This window comes from Cygnus atratus, chromosome 19, assembly GCF_013377495.2.
Source record: "Cygnus atratus isolate AKBS03 ecotype Queensland, Australia chromosome 19, CAtr_DNAZoo_HiC_assembly, whole genome shotgun sequence".
NCBI classification, from domain to species: Eukaryota; Metazoa; Chordata; class Aves; order Anseriformes; family Anatidae; genus Cygnus; species Cygnus atratus.
Window position 1 is genome coordinate 4338893 of NC_066380.1, and position 19506 is coordinate 4358398.

The 19506-nt window shown below is 55.7% G+C and overlaps 2 protein-coding genes and 1 long non-coding RNA gene across 6 annotated transcripts in view; 2 read left to right on the forward strand and 1 right to left on the reverse strand.

The window, feature by feature from the left end:
* ADAMTSL2 (ADAMTS like 2) overlaps positions 1 to 3601 on the reverse strand; it is a 25075-nt gene extending 21474 nt beyond the window's left edge. For 2 of the 4 annotated variants that reach the window (XM_035554928.2, XM_050714469.1), the window contains exons 1-4: positions 3280 to 3422; positions 1668 to 1779; positions 892 to 1034; positions 253 to 328 (exon numbers count right to left, since the gene is read on the reverse strand). In XM_035554928.2, the coding sequence (XP_035410821.1) occupies positions 253 to 328; positions 892 to 1034; positions 1668 to 1778 (330 nt within the window). In that variant the 5' untranslated portion in view covers position 1779; positions 3280 to 3422. Of the gene's footprint in view, positions 1 to 252; positions 329 to 891; positions 1035 to 1667; positions 1780 to 3279 lie in introns of all 4 variants that reach the window. The other 2 variants (XM_035554930.2, XM_035554929.2) reach the window with 2 other exon arrangements.
* LOC118252106 (uncharacterized) lies at positions 3147 to 7518 on the forward strand. The gene is made up of 3 exons (XR_004780046.2): positions 3147 to 3220; positions 6827 to 6934; positions 7394 to 7518. It is a non-coding gene; the product is annotated as an uncharacterized LOC118252106 (long non-coding RNA).
* A 3929-nt stretch (positions 7519 to 11447) lies between these two features.
* MYMK (myomaker, myoblast fusion factor) lies at positions 11448 to 17709 on the forward strand. The gene is made up of 5 exons (XM_035554936.1): positions 11448 to 11582; positions 13884 to 13998; positions 15933 to 16081; positions 16443 to 16559; positions 17563 to 17709. The coding sequence occupies exons 1-5, from the start codon at positions 11448 to 11450 to the stop codon at positions 17707 to 17709; spliced, it is 663 nt and encodes a 220-aa protein (XP_035410829.1).
* The last annotated feature ends 1797 nt before the right edge of the window (positions 17710 to 19506 follow it).

The window sequence follows — 19506 nt, forward strand, 5'->3', positions numbered from 1 at the left end:
CCGGGGAGATGGTGAAGAACAACCCACTGGGTTTCATGGCCCCAGCACACACAAAGAGACCCAAAGCCCCCAGCACAGCAGTGACGAGGGCCAGAGAACAGAGCTCCAGCTGCTTGCAGGGGCGGTGGGCTGACAGCTACAGGACAAACGGTGCCCCCACTGCAAGGGACCCTGAAATGCCACATGAAGCAAGCTTTTTTTTTTTTTTTTAAAAAAATCAAACATCACCAATGAGAAAAAGGATATCCTTACTTGTACTTTGCAGAGCTGGTATCTTTTGGATGTTCCAGTGCAAGTTTTATTAGCCAGCCCACTCACTGACTTTCTTCTGAATAAAGAAACAACCGTTAGACGGGGGTCACAGACCCTTCTCTTCACCCTCTCAAAAGAATTTGTCCCCTGCTTCTGGGAGACCCGTCTCCGCATAGCGGAGCCACACAGATCTACCACAGCCTCACTGAAGTTGAAGGCAAAGATCTCACTGGCTTTGCCACCTGTACCACGAGCTGCTCATCACAGTGTCCCGGGAGACACCGCAGGGACCAGCCCGGACAGGGCAGAGCCCTGCACGAGCAGCTGGCACCAGCAGCCCCCATCCAGCCCCGCACCACGGTGCTGTGCCAGGAGCCCTGAGAGCAGCACGGCGCTGCACCCGCTGCCCATCCGCACCGATCCTATGGGAGAAACCTCGGGGACAGCCCGAGGGGGACAGCCAGGACACAGCCTCCTCGTAACAAGATGCTCCAGGCACACTTACCTTCTGCTCCGGTGGGGTTTGCCAGCCAACGACTCTTCACCAACGCTTATCTACCATGCGATGACCTGGGCCAGACCCACCAGAACACCCAAGCCGGATTTTTGCCACCCCTGCCATGAAGCACAGTGCAGTACCTCTGCCGCAGGCAGTGCCTCTCCTGGGACTTGACACCCCCGCCGCAGGTCCTCGTGCACGCCGTCCACTTGGTCCACTCGCCCCACCAGTAGGCGGTCACATCCGCGCCTTCCTCCAGGCTGTTGGAGGTCTGCGGCATGTCCTGCTCACATACAGCCAGGTGCGGGAGAGAAAGTTTTGGGTGCTCACCCCACGTTGCTTGCCCGGCCACCCATCCCTGCTCGGCCCATATTGTGCCACCCCAGGGCTAACAGGCATTGCCTTCGCATCCAAGGTCAAGCCTGAGACTCCCTTCTTGCAAGAAATTCTGCTTTTTCAATTGTGCTTTCATTACGAGTTGGAATGAAATTGCAATATTTAGGATTCCTCGGGAAGGGAAGCGTTCATTGTTCAGCTCAGTCGGCAAAACCAAGCTCCCAGACAACCCTAACCCCCCCCACGTCTGCTGGGGCTCTGCTCTCACTCCACAGCGAACTCAGGGAGCCAAAGAGCTGGTGGCAGCCAGAACCTAAAGCAAACCCTTGCAGAACTGCTCCGTGGTGGCACAGTGTGCCCATGGCAGGCTGGAGGAGCCCATGCACTCCCCATACACGTGCCACCAGGTCTGTCACTTCAGGAGGGTCCTTGACACCCCCCACTCTTGCCACTGGAGTGACTCCAATGTCAAGGCAATGGAGCTGCTCTGCTGGCAGCATCACCACCACCTGCTCTGTGCTGCACCACTTTAAAGCCCAGAGAACCCCAGAAAGGACCCCCAGCAAGGCGACCCGCTTACCTGAGCTATCACAAAGGCAACGTTGCCCATGAAGAGAAGGGCCAGGGCACCTTTCAGCTGGGCCTGCGCACTGCCGGAGATGCTGCTCCACCTCCACCTGAGGATCTTCATTCTAGAAAGCAACCACATGCCTTGCTGAGCAAGACCCCATCCAGGCCAGGGGGAGAAGAGGCTGCTCTGCAGCCTGAGATACCCGGTGTGTGTCTTATTCAGCATTCCTGGTCAGCTAAGTGCCTCTGGCAACTACAAGGGCTTGATCCAGAGGCTCTATTTAATTAGAGGCCACATTAACACTGACAGGTTCTATCATATCTCAGCTGCTATCTTCCAAACCCCACCTCTGTTCTGGTTCCCAGGGGCTACACCTGGTAACAGCAGTGTGAGCTGGGCTCCGAGCCTGTCTGGGGAAGGAGCAGGGCTGACACCAAAGCAGGTGCTGCACGGGAGGCAGCGAGTGACAAGAAGTGTCACTGGCTTTCAGAAAAAGCAATGCATTTCAATATTCCCATTTACAGAACTGCTCCTAGAAGAGTGAGATGAAAGGCTTCATAAACAAACAAAACAATACGCAATTAGCAGCCATTATTTTTCCTCTTTTCATTTATTCTACTCTAATTCCCAGAGAAGCCTGTTCTTATAGAAAAGAAACCATGCGCAATTAAAGCGCCAAAATAAAGTATCCCAAGTGTCAGCCTTCCATCTGGTTCTCCATTTGTCTCATGAAAGAAAATAACCCAGAATGGCATTTTCTTAAATAAAACCCAGCTCAAAACCACAATACATTTTATTGTGAGCCTCACTGCAAGAGCCAGGAGCGAGCAGGTTTCAGGAAATCGTGCTTCCAGGCAATCAAAGCAGTGCTCGTCTGTAAGAGAGATACAGACAGTCTCCTCTAGGCTAATTCCCTTTGAGAAGTAACTAGACAGTATTTTTGGGAAGTGGGGAGGTGGGAGAGAGGCTGCTCCTGGGGAGAGAGGGCACGACCATAGAGCTGCAACACAGAGGTTTTTTCCTCCTCCTTTTTCTTTTTGCAGAGGCTTTTGCAGCAGTTTGGGAAACGCAGACGTGCTGGCAGTGCCTGCCCAGCTTTGGGGGCTGGCTCGCAGCAATCCCCAGAGGGGCTCCGGGTCCCCAGCTCGGCTTTGCTATCGCCCCAACGCCGAGGTGCAGCTCGCAGGAGACACTTTCCAAATCGCGGCTCCGTTGATTAATTGAAGCCCGGAGCTCTTGGCCGGGGATGCCGGGGACAGGTGGCTGCGCTTTGCTTTACACTTGGTTTTCATTAAGGCTCCCAGACACTTCTGATTGCGAGCCAATAAACTGGCTTGCTCAGAGTTTATCCGAGACTCAGCGAAGAGTTTCATGCTTAAATACCCTAGATTCGGCGAAGAGTTTGCGTGCATAAATAAAAGGGGGAGGAAAAAGAAAGGGGGGGGGGGGGGGAAGACGGAAAAAAAAAAAAAAAAAAAAAAAAAAAGCAAAAACACGGGCATTTCGGAGCATTTAGAGCAGGCAGAGGATGGAGTCCCCGGAGCTGGAGCTGCACCCACCGGGTACCACGGCCTCGGCTCTCGCCCCCCCGCCCCCCTTGTCCCCAGCCCTTTCCCCGTACCTGGCGATGCTGCGGGTGCCGGGGAGCAGCGGCAGCCCCGGCCGCTCCCTCCTCTTCCTCTTCTTCCTCCTCCCCGACTTCAAAGCGCAGCCACCAGCGCCGGGCTCGCAGCGAGGAGGAGCCGCCGCAGTGGCTCCCCCCAGCCCTCGCCGGCCGCTCTTATAGCGCTGGTGGGGGGGGGGGGGGGGGGGGCTGAAGAAGGGGGGGGGGAACGGGCGGAATTCACACCTCTCGGCCCGGGATGCCCCCACCCCGCTTAACCCCTCGCCTCCCCCGGCGCCGATCCGCGGCCGCCAGCCGGTTTCCTGCGGCGAAGCCGGGGGGGCACAGGCGGGGGGAGGCGGCACGCATGCGTCCCCGCCGCTGCCCGCCCGTGATTTCCACCCCCCCCGAGGCCGTTTTTCGCCCCCCCCGAGCTGGGCAAGGGGATGCCGAGGTGCCCCCCGAGGTGGCAGCTGCCCTACTTGCTGTCTGCCCCACCACCCCCCCCTCCCCGCATCGTGCTCGCTCCTGCAAAAAGGAGGGGGAAAAAAGGGAAATCCGGTAATCCTGGGGTGTTGGCGCCGTTTGGTGAGGCTCGGCGTCACGCACGCTGCTTGGTGCAGCTTTCTGCCACGCAGGAGGAAAAGGAGGGTGGGGGGAGCGGGGCTTGGTGCACACGAATTGCCCTGCGGGGTGGCTGCAGTGCCCCTGGCTGGGGGGCAGCTGCACACGTGTCACCTCCGGCCACGGCACATGGCAGGGACAAGCCCATGGTGGCAAGTGGGACACGATGACACCACGCGTGCAACCCACAGGTGTCCCACGAGGTCCCCTGCCTGTGGGCTTCGTGCAGTCGATGATGTGGATCACCTGCACGGTGTCGCACATCTCTGTGCACGTTGTAGCACGTCCCTGCACACCCAGTGGGGATGTCCCGGCACGTCACCAAGCCCACCTGCGCGGTGGCCTCCATCTCCTGGCTCCAGCACTCTGGGGATGCTGTCTGGGCAAGGACCGCTGGTACCACGGTTATTACGGAGCAGCGGTGCCAGGGCTGCGAGGATGGGGACACAGCGGTGCCTGGGGACACAGCGGTGCCTGGCCCTCGGTGGCAGCACTCAACCCCATCCAGACACCCACCCAGTTTCCGTGCGTGTCTCCAGCAGCCATGGGGCACCAACCCCACGCAGCTCCCGGGGCCGCTGCACCTCTGGGTCATGGAGAATTTGGGCCCCAGGGATGGAGGTGAGGAGCTGAGTGGAGAATCCATCCCAAAAAAAATTACATGGGAAATGAAGTCTCCTTTTCTGTTTGGCTAAACGTCTGCCAGCCTGTTTTAATTTATCCAGCTAGGTTGATTTGCAACTTTTAATTTTCCATCGGTTGGCTGTGACCAGGACACTGGGAAAATTTAGCACTCGAGTTCACCCAGCTCCTGTGTTTCAAAATATCCCAGCCCGAGACATGCAGGAGAAAGCCCTTTCCGTTTCGGAACAACCAGGAGGGAAAAGTCTGAACACGAGAGATTTTAAAAGCATCAAGCTACTTCACACTGAAAACGCCAGAGCAGCCTGGGTCCGTGTCAGCCTCTGCATCCCCCAGCCTGCCGCAGGTTTGGCAGGAGGCTGCACCCCGTGGGACCCCATCCCTGGGTGACCCCGCACCCCGCAGGGACACCCGGGACTGGGAGGCACTGGGGATGAAAGCCAGGGGTTGGGAACAGCAGTCCCCAGGCAAGCACTGGGGGAGCCAGCAGCAGGCGAGGCGCGTTCAGTCTCTCTGTGCCTCACCAAAAGTCCATCAAAGCCAAGGGAGTTTTTTTTCCTTTTTTTTTTTTTTTTTTTTTTATGAAACAGTTGAGATGACTCAGCGGTTTCTGACGCAATCCCCGTTTCATCGGAAAATTCCTAACCAGCTCCTAGTGGCAACTGATTGCTCCCATAAATCACGCCGTGTTATCCCTGGCCGCGGCAGCGTGGCTTACGCAGCCCCGGCCCCTCCGCGTGAAATCAGCAGGAGCGATGCCATCGCGGCGGTGGGAGCAAAAAACAGCCCCGAAAGCAAAAACACTCTGCAGAGCAGACCCAAAGCTCGAGCCTCCCTCCTGCTTCACCATCAGGGGCCAAACCTCCGTGCCCCCCACCCCAAAGACCCCGATCCCCCCATCCCAAATCCTGTGGCTGCGGGTGCTGCTGCTGCCGAGGCTGCCGGCAGGTCCGGCATTAATCACTGGCGGCCGGTCTCAGACGACAGGGTTTTTTATCTCCCTTTTTTTTTGGCATGAGTGTTAGAAATGATTTGCAGATGTTATTTACTGCGTTTTGGGCTCGGAGTAAATCGAGACAAGATGCACCTGCGTGGACGGGGAGAAAGCCCTCCCCACTGGGGGACGGTTGCGGCGTGCTCGCGCAGGATTTTCCCAGGGAAATTTGGGACTCGAGCAGGGGCTGAGCCATGGGGAGATGGAGTGGGTGCTGCAGCCCCTGCTCCAGCCCCGCTCCACGCCAGCCAGCGTGCATCCCGCAGCACGATGAACAAGGGGCAAAATATCAGCCTGCATGAGGCTGAAATGGTGCAAATGGCCCGGATCTGCCCAAAAAGCTGATTTCAGCTCCGCTGCCCTTGCTGCCGCCATTTGGGGCGTGCCGTGCAGCCCCTCTGTGTGCCAGCAGCTCAGCAAAGCCACCCAAAAAGCGAGCACAGCAGGAAAGCAGCCTCAGCCCTAGCAGGCAGAGCATGCTCACTCCCAGGCTGAAGCCGAGACGTTCAGGGTCAGTGCTCTGAGCTACCTCGGCCAGGAACGAGGGCTTACTCCAAATCTAACCCCAACTCCCCGATTTGGCTCATTCCCAGGGAAGCCTCCCCTCCCTGGGGACCCAGCCAGCAGGCCAAGCATCCCGTGCTGCTGCACCCCACCATCCCTGAGGCTCTCACCCCTGCGCAGGGCAGCTGCCAGCTTTTCCACCCCAAACCGGTGCCCAGCTTAATTCACAGTCCAAATAAAAGGAGCGACAGGCACTCCAAAATATCCTCCCTCCAGCCCAGGGAGAGCCGCCGGCGGCTGACTGCTTGTTTGGCCGCAGAAGTGCCTGCAGAGGAAAGGAGTTTCCTCCACTGAAATTAGTTCAGTGAAGTTTTGGACAGAGCAGTGTCTCTGCTCCACGGGAGCCGCCACGGCACGGAGGCACTCTGCGCTTGGCAGGATCGGGCCCTTTCTTGGGGGTTGCTTTGCCAGGGGCAGCCCCAAGCAAGTCCCCGTGCAGGGCTGCACGAGCACGGAGCAGGACCTGCTCCCGGTGAGCTGGAGCCACCTCCCAGCCACGAGCTGCACCGATCCAGCACCACCTTCCAGGCAACATTCATCCTTTTTCTGGCCCAGCCCCGGTGCGGGTGCAGTGAATGGAAGAGCTCTGCTGTACCCAGCCCCTCCAAAATGCCTGCCCACGTCCAGGAGAGCCAGGCTGGAGGAGGATGGTCTGGAGTCCGCTGGTCCAGGACCCCCCGGCGGCTTCATGTTCACTCGGGGGGAGATGACTAACAGATTTTCTTCCCTTTTTTTTTTAAGGTTTCCTGCAGAAGTGGCCCATTTGTTCAACAGTCCTGCACAGCTCCACGCGGCGTTTTCGAGCGAGCCTGGCACGGCGTGAGCAGATCTAAGGCAGCCATGGAGCGGGTGAGGTCCCTGCATGGCCAGGACATTGCCAGGGGGAGCAAAATGTGGCAAAGCCCCAAAAAAAAGGCCCTGGCAGCCAGCCCTACCTTCTTCTCCAGAGCTGTGGCTATGGCCTACCACTGTGCAACTACAGCAAGAGGAGACCAAAAGAGTGTCCTTTCGACACTCCCAGTCCCTTGCAGAGTGACCCACAGCACAGTATTAGGCAAGGCACTTAATCTGTGCGTGCTTGCATGAAGTGTGGAAAATGATTTATATCATGTTAGCGTGAGGGTTTCAGCCGTGGCTATTTGCAATATGTTGAGTCAAACCGAACAGGCCAAAGCCACCAAGTTGCCATCAGATTCCTATTAAAATGCCTCTGGGAAGTTTGAAAGCCACAAGTGACCACAGTGTCCCCAGGTACGGTCATGGCCGTAGAGTTTTAATGGTATTAAAAGCTATTATTTTTTTCTGCAGATTTATTTCGCTTTAATTTTACCTGCCCCTGAAGAGCATAGGTTCCTGCAGGAACCTGGAGGAGCGTCCAGACTGGTCACGCTTGGCTGGGAATTTAAGCTATGCAAAGATTAAAAACCAAAAAGTACAAAGCCTTTTCTTCTAATGAAATGAGTCTTGCACGGAGGTTGTGTAGCATTGTGTTGAGGGACATAAGCTATGCAGCATTGCCAACCACAGGCATTCAACAGTCATGAGTCAGACTCCCCCCAATCCTAAGATTGGTTTCATTCCCTTCTGGCTTTTGAGCCTTTAAACATCCCAGCTTGGAGCTTTTCTCTTCAGAAAAGGAGATTTTTGGCCAACAGGGCTGAGACCCTGACACCATCACCGGGCTCCAGCAGCTGTGACCGTAACACAACCATTAAATCCCACGACACCAGCAAGAAACTCCTGGGCTCGGCCAGCCCCCACACTGCCCCCAGCCCCACTACAGCCCCTATATTTTCACTTTTGGCACCCGAGCAGACCACCCTGATGAGCCAGGACAGCCAGATGGGTACATATGAGCAATATAAAGCTGGTGACAACAAAGAAGATATCCCCAGCACTAACAGTGGCCTTGTGGGGGGCAGTGACCAGGCGGAGGAGCAGGGCAGGGTGAAAAACCCAAGGGAAAAAAGAAGCGAGGGTACCTCTGGGGACATGCACAATAGGTTATTCAGGGGAGGCAGGAAGCAGGAGTTTTCTTAAGGGCAGGCATTCAGCTAAACGGGGCCGGGCCTCACAGAGAATGGAGATTTTAAGTGGCAATTTATTCCGCTAATAAAAGGAGAAGGCTGCAGGTGCTCTGGCAGGGCTGTGCGCAGGTGAGAGCCGAGGACGAGCAGGGCCGGCCCCACAGCCAGGAGCGTGCTGGGGCTGTGACACCCCCTGGGGGTTCCACATTTACTGGGGTCTTCTCCCCTACCTCTGGATTGTGGCTATACCAAAAGCTCTGCCCATACCAGTGTTCATGCAGTGGCTCTGACTGCAGGGAAAGTAGGTGATGAGAGGGATTTTACCCAGATACTCCAGCTGCCCCTGCTCCAGCAGCTTAGGGAAGGAGCAAAAATACCCCATGGGTGCTGCCAGGAACCCTCCTGCCTCAAGGGTGGGCTGCCCAGCACCAGGCCCGTCATGCCAGGACATTTCTTGGTCACACCCCAGAGCCCAGACTGCGCACGTCGAGGCGTTGCAGGGAGGAAGAACCCGGCTCTGAAGTAATGGAGGTGGCGAATAACATCTAGCAGTTAGCACCACGTTTGCACAGCCCTTCCTCCTGCTCACACTGCTCTTGCACACTGCAACACTGAAGAATCATGAGCTCATGCAGAAGCTGCAAGCGATTCTCCATTTTAGTGTTGTTAGCACCATTATTTCAGGCCTGGCACTCACCAGGATGCACAACAGTCCCAGTTTCAGTTCTGATACAACCTACACCAGACAGACGAAAGATCATCTTGTACTCATCCCAAGGTGAATATATTCTAAATATTCTAAATTAGCATCAATCCCCAATCCCCTATTTCAGTATATTCTACTTCCAAACTATCACCCTCATATAAAAAGGAACACAAAACGCTCTGTGTCTCTTTCCTCCACTGCAACGTCTGAGTTGAAACAGTAGAAGTGCTTACAGAAAGCCATGGTTAGTGTTACCCTGGAAGGATCCAGGACGGCATACCAGAACCTGGTTTTGGCATCTGGGAACCACTTTTCAGCCATATATATCACCGTTCCTGCATGCACTCGGGTCCACACAAAATTAGCCCTAAGGAATGTGAATTCAAAATTTGCTTTCCAGAAGTACTTAAGTGCAGGAGCTAAAATTTGCTCTTTCTAGATTTCCTACCTGTTTAAGAGAGAAGGAACAAAATTCTGGCCCTTTGTTACTTGGGCTCCTTCCCGGGAAGATGTGCAAAGCCCGTGCCTGGCGCTCTGGGTCTGCTGTTTGTAGCCTGAACCGAGACTTTTCAGGCAGCAGCTCCCGAGGTGAGCTCGCCACCTGCCCTTTGCCTCACGGTTTGCTTTGGGCTCTCTTTTTCAATAAGAGCTGGAACACATGTGCACACTGGGGTGGGTTTTTTCCCCCATGCCTACAGCGCTGGCTGCAAACCAAACGCCAGCACAGGGCATGCAGCTGGGAGAGACGAAGCCCAAGCACCTGGGGAATGTTTTCTTGCCCCTGGGAGCTCCAGCATTTACTGCTCAGTGCCACGGCTGGCACTCGCTGCATCCAGCAGCCAGCTGGGTTTGCCTTCCTCTGGGCTCCAGCTGGAGCAAAGTTGCGAGGGGGATGCATTTGACAAAGGTTTGATCTTATTTTAAACTGATGCCATTTGGCCTGCTGCACGACTGCCTTGCAAATGGTCCCAAGAGAGCTGCCTTGCCCCCAGACGTGTATTTTTGTCCCCACAATTGAGCTCTGAGCTGCATTTTCACCGCTCTGACACCAATGTCACAGCCACAAAAGCAGGGAGCACACGGGTTGCTCATCCAGGGATCCGGAGTGTTTTGTGCAACCAGCAAACCCTAACCCTGCTCCAGACCCCCCTGGAGGCAAGGCCCCCAGCAGCCCCCAGTACCAACCTCAGCCCCACAGCTCATGCAGGAACAGCTCAGAATCACTGAAAAGGAACAAACACCAAAAAGGACCAACCACCAAAAAGGAGCAGGGTACTTCAGAGCACACTGGCACTTTGCTCTGATTGCCGCTCGGGGCTGGATGCATGGTGAGAAGCAGGGTATTTCTGTGCTGTCTTGGGGTGATTTATTTTCGCAGTAAAATGAGATCTTAGAGCTTTTCACTGTTTATTTACAGCTTTACAAGGATTTGTGGTAAGCTGATGGCTTGTCCAGGGTGGCTGAAGATGCGGTGTGGGCAGCGTGGAGCCACCCTGCTCTGCAAAGGGATGCCCACCTGCAACAAACGTGGCCGGTTCCTGAGATATCAGATAAAATGGGAGCCCTGCCCTGCTCGTCTCAGCTGTGCCTGGAGGAAGGCTGCCAGCAAACCCTCCTGGGACAGCACTTTGATGCTGCTGGCCATCCTCACTGCACCCGGCGCCCACACACTCCTCCTCCCCGGGCCCTTTCCCACTTGGCTGGAGGGTCTCAAAGAGCCTTTTTCTCCGTGCATGCCTGCCTTTCCCTTGGACCCTCTCCCAGGGCAGAAGCGATCCCATCCTAACAGCCTCAGAAATCCTCGGTGGCTCCTCAGAGGCCTGCAGCCTCCTCCCAAACCCGGAGCACAAAGGCTCAACGCGGCATTCCTGTTCCCTGCTCTGCAGGAACAGCTGTACCAAAAAGATGCCGAGAATCCCTGCGAGGCTCCAAGGAAAAGATATTAACCCAGGAGGGGAGCAGCGGTGCTATAATAAAAAACCATTATAAAAGAGAGAAGCCACTGAGTGGATTAGCAGCCCAAACCTTGCTTGGCTTTTGGTCTCTTTTCCTCCAGCTCTACTGCCCTGCCAGGCAGTCTGCGCCAGTTCCTCCCCACGAAGGGAAGCTCGGCTCCCGAATTTCAGACGGGTCTCCTCTGGAGGAGTCCCCCTGCAGTATGGGGCTGGGTTTCACACAACCCGAGCACCCAGAGGGCACACGCACACATAGCTGCCATTTCACACTGGGTCAGACGAGCTCCCTGAAGCCTCCCCTCCAGCTTCAGAGCTCGGCGGGTCCTTGCAAAATAAAACTGCAGCCACGTTACAGCCCCCAAGAAGTGAGGGCACACACTGGTCGCAGCCAGCACAAGGCGTGCAAGGACACATTCCCCTGCACAAACAGCCGGGGCGATGCCGGGCGCAGAGCATTTGCTGCGTGGGGCCACCAGCTGTGCCAAGAATTTCGCTGTTTGGGGGAGAAGGGAGCACGTGGGGCTCCTGCACCCGCAGCTGTTCCCTGCCCGCAGCCCTCCCGGCCACGCAGGGCATTTAAATTTTAAAGCACACTCCCCACGGTTGTTTTCTCCTCCGTCTCCACCAGCTCGCACAGACCCCGTCCACAGGAGCTGCTGGTCCCCGAGGCACTCATGGGCTCACTGGTGGCCAAGCTCCTCCTGCCCACCATCAGCACCTTGGTCTTCCTCCCCACCATCAGCATCGCGGCCAAGCGGCGCTTCCACATGGAAGCCATGGTCTACTTCTTCACCATGTTCTTCGTGGCGGTAAGGGACCCCTTGTTTCCTTCCCCCTACATCAGGTCCCTGCTGGGAAGGGTTGGGGGGGTCTCCCAGCAGCGAGTGACCCCCAGGATATCCATTGTTGGTTATCTCCCACCCTGCATGGTGCTGAGTGGTGAATTCCCCGGTTTGGGTGTGCTGAGGGTGTCCTCACGCAGATTTAGTGGCGTTTGTGATGGTGAGGTTAGCAGAGGGTCTGGGTTCATTGCGGTGTTCTGGAGCTGGTTTTCTCTGTTTTACAGCTGGTAAATGCCCATGCTGGATTTGGGGTTTAAATTGTATGCAGAGTATCTTGCTACGGTTCTGTCATTTTTTGCTGAAAGCACGTAGTCAGATTCTTTATTTTGCCATTGCTAAATGGTGGTGTGAGCAATGCTGGAGTCGGGGAGTTTCTGCACCAGGACAGGCAAGGCTAAAGACACGCTGCTGAGCTATCAAGAAAAACAATTTTTAACCCTCTGCCCTGGCAGAGAGGTTTGAAAGTGCCAGAAAGACCCAGACTCCACCTGCCTCCCTTGTCAAGGTAATTACGAGTGGAGAAAGTCCCGCAGCCATATGCACACCGAGCAATTCCTGCTCCTGCTCCCAGCAGCAAGGCGCTTCATGGCGCTGCTAGGTGCCTCGTACTCACACGGGCTGAGCGCCCAAAGCAGCATCTCTGCTGCAGAAGGTCCCTGTTTGACACCACGGCAGCAATCTGTTAAAAAAACATGACGGAAAATAACCCAGCAGCAGCATTGCATTCGCCTCTGCCCAGCACTGATCTCAAGGTATTTCATGAGGCTCATCGTGTCCCCCACCTGGACACAGAGAAACTGAGGCAGGGAGCAGACAGGCAAAAGCTCCTCCACAGCAGAACCAAGGATACAACCAGGCTCTGAACTACTATTCCTGAGGATCCACTGTTTAAACCTCCATTTAAACACAATGCAGGGGGAAAATTTCTGCCAGTTCCATAAAAACTACAGTAGTTAATAAAACCGTCCCGGCTGAGCCCCCCCTCGCCGCCCCCCCCCCCCCCCAGCTCCCCAGGGAAGCCAGACAGCTACGATTTCATTTTGCGCTGGGCTCGCGTCTGCTCCACCTCCCCGAGAAGTCAATCGGAAAGTTGGCACACACGGCGAGGGGAGGCGGGACAGGTCCTCAACGAGGAGCCTGAGGAGGCGAAATCTCTGTGCGTGGGGAAGGGGCGGCAGCTGCTGCCCGGCCGGGGACAGGGGGGCTGCAGCTGCTGCTGTCACCCTTTTTACAGCATCCCCCTCCCTGAGTTGCAGGGGAAGCACACGTCCATCCCCAACAAGTGTTGTGACGCCAGCCTGAAACATGCTCTTTGTCCTCCAGCCTTTCTCCCCCATCTCCAGGCTCCCCGAACCCAACCTTGAGCAGAGAGCAGAGCGATGGCCCCTGTGCAATTGTTTCTAGAAACCACAGCGAGCCAAAGGACCCGCAGCAATTCCCATTATAAATAATATCAGCATCCCCGGCGGGGCATGACAGCGAGGATTATGCCAGGGGCGCCTTGCCAAGCAGCGCAGGGACTTCTTCAGAAAGAGCAGGGCTGGTGCTACCAGTAGGAAACGAGCAGGGCCGGGAGCTGGGAGGAAGAGGCGAGCGCCAGGCAGGAGCATTCCTTTGATTGCACTGGAAAATTTCTCTTGGCTTGGTCTGCATCTGTGTTGCATGACAATGTCTTTGTGCAAATATCCCCATCAATGAGCCATCGGGCAGCAGCATCCAACGGACAGGGACCGGCGGGTTTGCGGGGGATGCACCCAGTGAATTCCCCGTTATTCAGACTCTGGCCACATAAACCCCAATTAGCCCGGACAGTGACCTGGCATCCATACACGTTTCATCGGGAAACTCATTTGGAATTCTTTTACAAGAACCTTTCGCAATTAGAATGAAAACCCTCAGCGCCCCTCCTGCTGCTGGAGGAAGGACTGTTCTGCACGGTCTGGGTCTCGGGCAGAGCAGCTTGGTCTGCAAATTACAAATTCTGGCACAGCCCGGCAGGCAAACCAAAGCCAGTCCACAGGTAACTTGTAATAAGGCAGAAGAACGCTGATTCTCAGGTAATTTGTGATTGAGAAGGACATTATCTCTCAAATAGATTCATTACTGTGTGTCAGTGACCCTGGTGGATTTGAGACTGCTCAGTGCCATCATTTCAGCAGCCACACAAAGACCGTTTCAAACCAACCGATAAGAGCAGACGTGTTTTATTTTATCTTCCTGGTCTGTGGGCAAGCATCTAGCTTTCTAATGCCTTTTATTTTTTTACAGATCTACCATGCATGTGATGGCCCTGGCTTATCAGTGCTGTGCTTCATGCGCTACGATATCCTGGAGTACTTCAGCATCTACGGGACAGCTCTGTCCATCTGGGTGTCCCTGATGGGTAAGCAGGGGCTCGCGGTCCCTGCAGCGCCTGACATTTGCAGGGAGGGGTCTGAGGGCATTGCTGGTGGGTGATGGGTTTCCTGGGTCAGAAAATCACCCATTTCTCCTCACTTTCCCTGTGCTAGGCCCATCAGCTTGTTTGCTGATGTTCTGCTTCCCGAGGGACATCCCGTCCCGATGGGGGGCACTAAGAAGTGCAGAGCCTGACACTTCCCTCGGTAGCATGCAAATCCGGGTGATTTAGCCAAAACAAACATATCTCCCTGGTTTATCAGGTCTGGGCTGACAGGAAATATTAGATCTGATTAGAAAAGGCAGTAAGACGTTTCACTTGCTTTCATGAAAAATCCCGACTCTGACAATATTCAGTTTTCCTTTTCCCATTCTCCGTTTTTCCCCTTTTGTTCCTCATTTGCCACTGAAACAAAATATAACAGAGATGAACAAAATGAAAGAAATAGAGAAGGATGAAGCCTTCAAACCTGTTATTTCCCAATTTTATCAGCAGGTTTGAGGGACGGACGGGAGCATTTCTGACAGAAGAGGGTAGGGCAAGGGGCAGGATGAGTCTCCTTGCTTTCCTCAACAAACTGAGGCCACCAAAAGCAACCAGCCCAAAGGCCCCGCAGGACCTTCCCGTCCCCTCCAGGCCCCGGGGATGGAGCGGTGCCCCCATGGTATCACCACATCGCTCACGGCACCTCTGTGCTCCCCAGGCTCGGTCAGAAAGGGCAAGGACAGGAACCATCCCCAAAGGACATTCTTGAGCAGATAACGGCCGTGTCAGGGTAGGTCAGAGCCGATCCAGACGCTCTGGCTCCTTGCAGCGAAATTCGATTTGATTGCTTCATTACTGCATTCAAAACCTCACCAAAAAAATAAAAACCCCGGACTAAGATGTTTAAAATATTGACCCGCAGGGAAACAACAGAGATTAAAATGCGGACATTATCCCTTAGCCAAACTCCCTATAAAAACACGATCCAAGGACATGGAAGGTGTGGTGACTGAAGCCCAGGGAAGCCTCTCGCTGTGGCTTGTAAAGCCCGAGCGCACATGTGCGGACACAGACCCTCGGGCACGCTTCCCGGAATGCAAATCCAGGACAGCCATAACACAGCTGTGCGAGCTGGAAAAGCATGGAGCCCACTGGGATCCATAACTTTTATCAGTTATTACCCCATTCTGTGCTAAACAAAAGCCTCTAATAATTCACTTGCACTGGCGACTTCCAGCTTGCAAAGCCCAGGCAGGTGCCGGCGTCGCCCGTCAGCCCGGAGCCCCGTCCCCACCGCAGCCGGCAAATTTGGGAGGGCTGGGGAAGCAGGAACGAGCCCAGGAACCGAGCACGGCTGCAATCACCCTTGTGTTTGTCCCTGAATTTTTGGTCGAGACGGCAGCAGGCTCTGCTGGAGGTCAGCCTGGAAGGTTTGGGGAACAATCTGGGCAGAGCTGGGTGCGCGTCTCCCACCGACAACAGCTGCGGGTGGTGGTGGGCTCTGCTCTGAGCAACCCCCCAGAGGTTTGGCTCCTCCAAGCACGGCCTCGATGCCTCCCTCGTGCAGCCAGCTTCAGGGTACTGGGACCAGAGAGCAGGCTCTGCCAAGCCTGGAGCCACTCGGTGTCCCCACGTGTCGCTGGCTGCCGCCCCCGAGCCCTGTCACACACTGTCACAACACTGAGCATATTTCTAAAACCAGCTCCTGAAGACACCGCTCAGATACCCAGGGCCGTCTCGCTTTGCCCCTTCCTGCCTCAGTTTCCCCATCTGGGAGGCATAAGAAGGGAAAGTTGGGCCCAGATCCGTCCCTGGGGACCCTGGGGCAGACCCTGGTGAGGTCTGGGGGTGCAGCAGAGCCCCGAGCCACTCACCCCACAACAGGAGGAGCGGAGATGGGCGAGCCGAGGCTCCCTGTGCTCTGTGCCCCGCAGCCCTGGCTGAGTTCGATGAGCCAAAGAGATCGACCTTCGTCATGTTCGGCGTGCTCACCATCGCCGTGAGGATCTACCACGACCGCTGGGGCTACGGCGTCTACTCGGGACCCATCGGGACCGCCGTCCTGGCGATCGCTGTGAAGTGGGTACGTCGGGAAGGGCACGGCGGGGCTTTGCAGGATGCTGGTGCTTTCCCTGCCATCAAGAGGTTTCTTCCCGAGGTCCAGCTCCTCCAGCAAGGGGATTAAATGGGGCTCTGCTCTTCCAGTCCTGAAGCAGAGACGGGGTTTGCAAGGGAATGCATGTTTTTGGGTTGAATGTCAAGAAACCAGCATTGTGAACTGATGTAGGAGAAGCCAAAGCGGCAGGCAGGCAGAGGGCTCGCCCTGGGCTGGCAGAGCCCACAGCCCTGTGAGCGGGCTGCAGGCTTCACAGGGTCTTATTCATGGGATCTGGACTTGGAGCAGCCAGATGAAGCTCTTTGGTGTGCTCTCTCTGTGCTTCCAGCTACAAAAGATGAAGGAGAAGAAGGGGCTGTATCCAGACAAGAGCGTCTACACCCAGCAGATCGGTCCTGGCTTCTGCTTCGGGGCGTTAGCACTGATGCTGAGGTTCTTCTTTGAGGTAATTTTTCGCACACTAAGCCCCACTGACTTCGCAAGGTGCAGTAGACATTACCAAGCCAGGAGGTTCCCCCTTGCTCTGCGGGTGTGCATCCAGCCTCGGACAAATGTCAGCTCAGGTTCGTGTGCCAGGCTCTGCAGGACCCCTCCATCCCAGTGCCCACCCCAGCCCCTGCTCCGGGTGCTGAGGTCTGGATGGGGCAGTAGGGTTTTGTCCTCTTTTTCCCTGTAAGTGAGTTACAAGGACACCGGCCACATTTCCTTCAGCCATACGTGGTCCTTGAAGTGCTTTTGTCAAGAGGGAGCGGCCGCTTTTGGACACGGGGCACGGGTGACTTGAGGACACCTCACGTATCCGCCACAGGGACTGGATACGACCCAGGCGTGGCCGGATCCAAACCTTGCTCACGCCAAGGAAAAGACTCCATGGGCTCCCCGGGGCACTTAATCCCACATTTAACCTTTTGCTCTTGCCGCTGGCCAGTCCTCCTGTCCTGCGTAAGGGGTCTGTCCGTCCCAGGATGGGGGTGGGAGGCAGTGACCCCCCTGCCACAGCTGCCGGTCCCGCCTGCACTCAGCCCCGCCGTTACGGCTGCTCCGTGCATTGGGAGCTGCGAGATACAACCTCGCCGTCGTCCCCAAGGATTATTTTTCAAAGCATTTAGTAATTGCAAATTCTAGCAGAACATAAAAATGTCACTTAGCAGAAAGTCCCCCCCCACCTCCCCCACCGCGCCCCATCGTCCCCTCCCAGCCTCCCGGCCTCGTCCTTTGCAGGGTAATGAAACACTTCATTCATGAATTGGGAAACGTGCAAATTGGAATGTGTTAAATCCACTTTGCCTATTTTTTTAAGGCTGGAAATCCTTTCTTCTCTGACAGCAAAAAGAGGCAGAAGGCTCAGGATTTTTTTTAATTCCTTTCCCTTTGGCTACTTGCAGAACCCCCATGTTTTGCACCCACCGCCAAGCCTGGCGGCTCCCACTAACACTCTCCCTTTGCAGGAGTGGGACTACACCTACGTGCACAGCTTCTACCACTGCGCCCTGGCCATGGCCTTCGTGCTGCTGCTGCCCAAGGAGAACAAGAAGGCCGGGGGCGCCGGCAGCCCCGCCAGGCTGGACTGCTCCACGCTCTGCTGCTGCGTCTGAGCCCCCGGCACCTGCTCCTGCGCCTGGGCACTGGAGGGCTGCGACCACGAGCAAGGTGCTGCCCGCCGTGCTCTCCTTGGGACCTTCTCCCACCAGTTCTGCGCACACCCTGGGCTTTTCTTCCATGGAAAGGCTTCATCCTTCCACCATCATAACGCCTTATGCATTTCCAGTGTGCTAAATTCCTGTACTTCTCTCTGGAGGAGCCCTTGTTTGGGATGTGCTCCTGTCCCGTGGCCCTGCAGCAGGTGCTGGGGACCTTGGTGTCCCTCTGTGCGCTCTCGGCCATGTCACCTCCCCGCCGTCCCCTTTGCTGGCTCCGGAGGACCCAAGACGTCCCCTCCTGTGGGTTTGCCCACCCTGAGCGCACAAGGCTCTGTTTGTAACGCCCAGTTAACAGAGCCTGTATTTTTGTGAGATATTTCCTATTTTATTTATGCATTCTCTTGATGTAAATAATACTTATCAGCAAAGACTCTTTGCAAGCGTGCAGTACCAGCTCTCCTTAAACGGCGCAAAAACCTTTCCAGGTCAGCTGCTGCTCACCCCAGCTCAGGCAAGGGCAGCCCTAGAGCACAGCCCAAGGCACGGCCACAACCTTCCCTGGCCCAGAGGTGGCTGCAGCATCGGTCACTTTGTCCCCGCCGACCTGCTGGGGTGGTGCAGGCAGCAGGTGTGCTCGCAGCGAGCCGCGTTAGTCTGGAAAGCACATGGAAAACGAGAGGCACAGCAAAGAAGCTCCTGGAGCGGGGGGGAGGGCTGTAAGCCTCTAACATCTCCTATAACAGACTATTTACTATAGCAGAAGTGTATGATTTATTTAGACTGTCTGGGAAAAACGCCAGGACTATATGTCATGGACAATTAGAGCGGTATTGATATACAGTGATGTCCACAGAAAGCCCACATTAAGCCTGGGCTCCTCTGGAAGAGAAATCCACCCCAGTCATTCATCAGAGCCACTTCCTGCGACGGGGCAACAACCAAAGCCGAACGGGTTTCCAACAAAAATATAAATGAATCACGAAGCCCCGAGAGTCCAGGAGTCACTGGCGAGATGGCGCTGCGGTGGCAAGGCCAGCACAGCTGTGCGCGGGGGCAGCGCTAGCAAGGGGGTCCCAGGGGGCTCGCCAAGGACCAAAACCAACCCAGCCCTGCTGTGCATGAGCAGCCAGCCCCCAGGAAAATTTGCAAGGTGCTGCGAGGGAATGCAGGCAACGCTTTCCCCATTGCTTTCTGAGCAAGTCTCTGCGTCCCTGAGCACACCAGGCTGGGGTGCGCTACCCCACGTTCAAATACTCACCCAGCCACCTGTGCATGCCCTTTACCACTTGCTGCAGCCACAGACCAGAGGCACCAGGCCCCCACGACTCATTTTGTGAGTTTGGCCCCTCCAGGGTGGCAGTGATATGAGTATTGCCCATGGCAAGCCTGGCTGTGCCAGCTTTCATGGGCATGGGAGAGCCTCACACCTGTCCAGCGCTCCGTGCTGCATAAATGCAACACATTACGGGGCCTGAACACGAGCTGAAACAAGGCTGGCAAACCCCATGCAAACCAGGAGGGCACAGTGCTGAGGTCCAGCTGAGTAAATGAAAGCTCCTGCTCCCACCTGCCGCATGTTCAGGTGTTACACCAGAAAAAAAAAAAAAAGAAAAGAAAAGAAAAAAAAAAACAAAAGGGTGTTGGGGTATTGCACACAAAAAAAGAGCAGCAAGGTTTTTTTCCCCCCTCTGCCTGCTGCTGCCCCCAGGTTCTGCTACCACTCTGCAAAGCACCCATCCTTGCACACACCTC

What these genes read in the sequence shown, in the direction of transcription:
- MYMK (XM_035554936.1), top strand. Translation starts at nt 11,448, where the DNA reads ATGGGCTCACTGGTGGCCAAGCTCCTCCTGCCCACCATCAGCACCTTG. An exon ending in CATCTGGGTGTCCCTGATGG is followed by an intron (nt 13,999 to 15,932) that starts GTAAGCAGGGGC and finishes TGTGCCCCGCAG; the next exon opens with CCCTGGCTGAGTTCGATGAG. An exon ending in TGGCGATCGCTGTGAAGTGG is followed by an intron (nt 16,082 to 16,442) that starts GTACGTCGGGAA and finishes CTGTGCTTCCAG; the next exon opens with CTACAAAAGATGAAGGAGAA.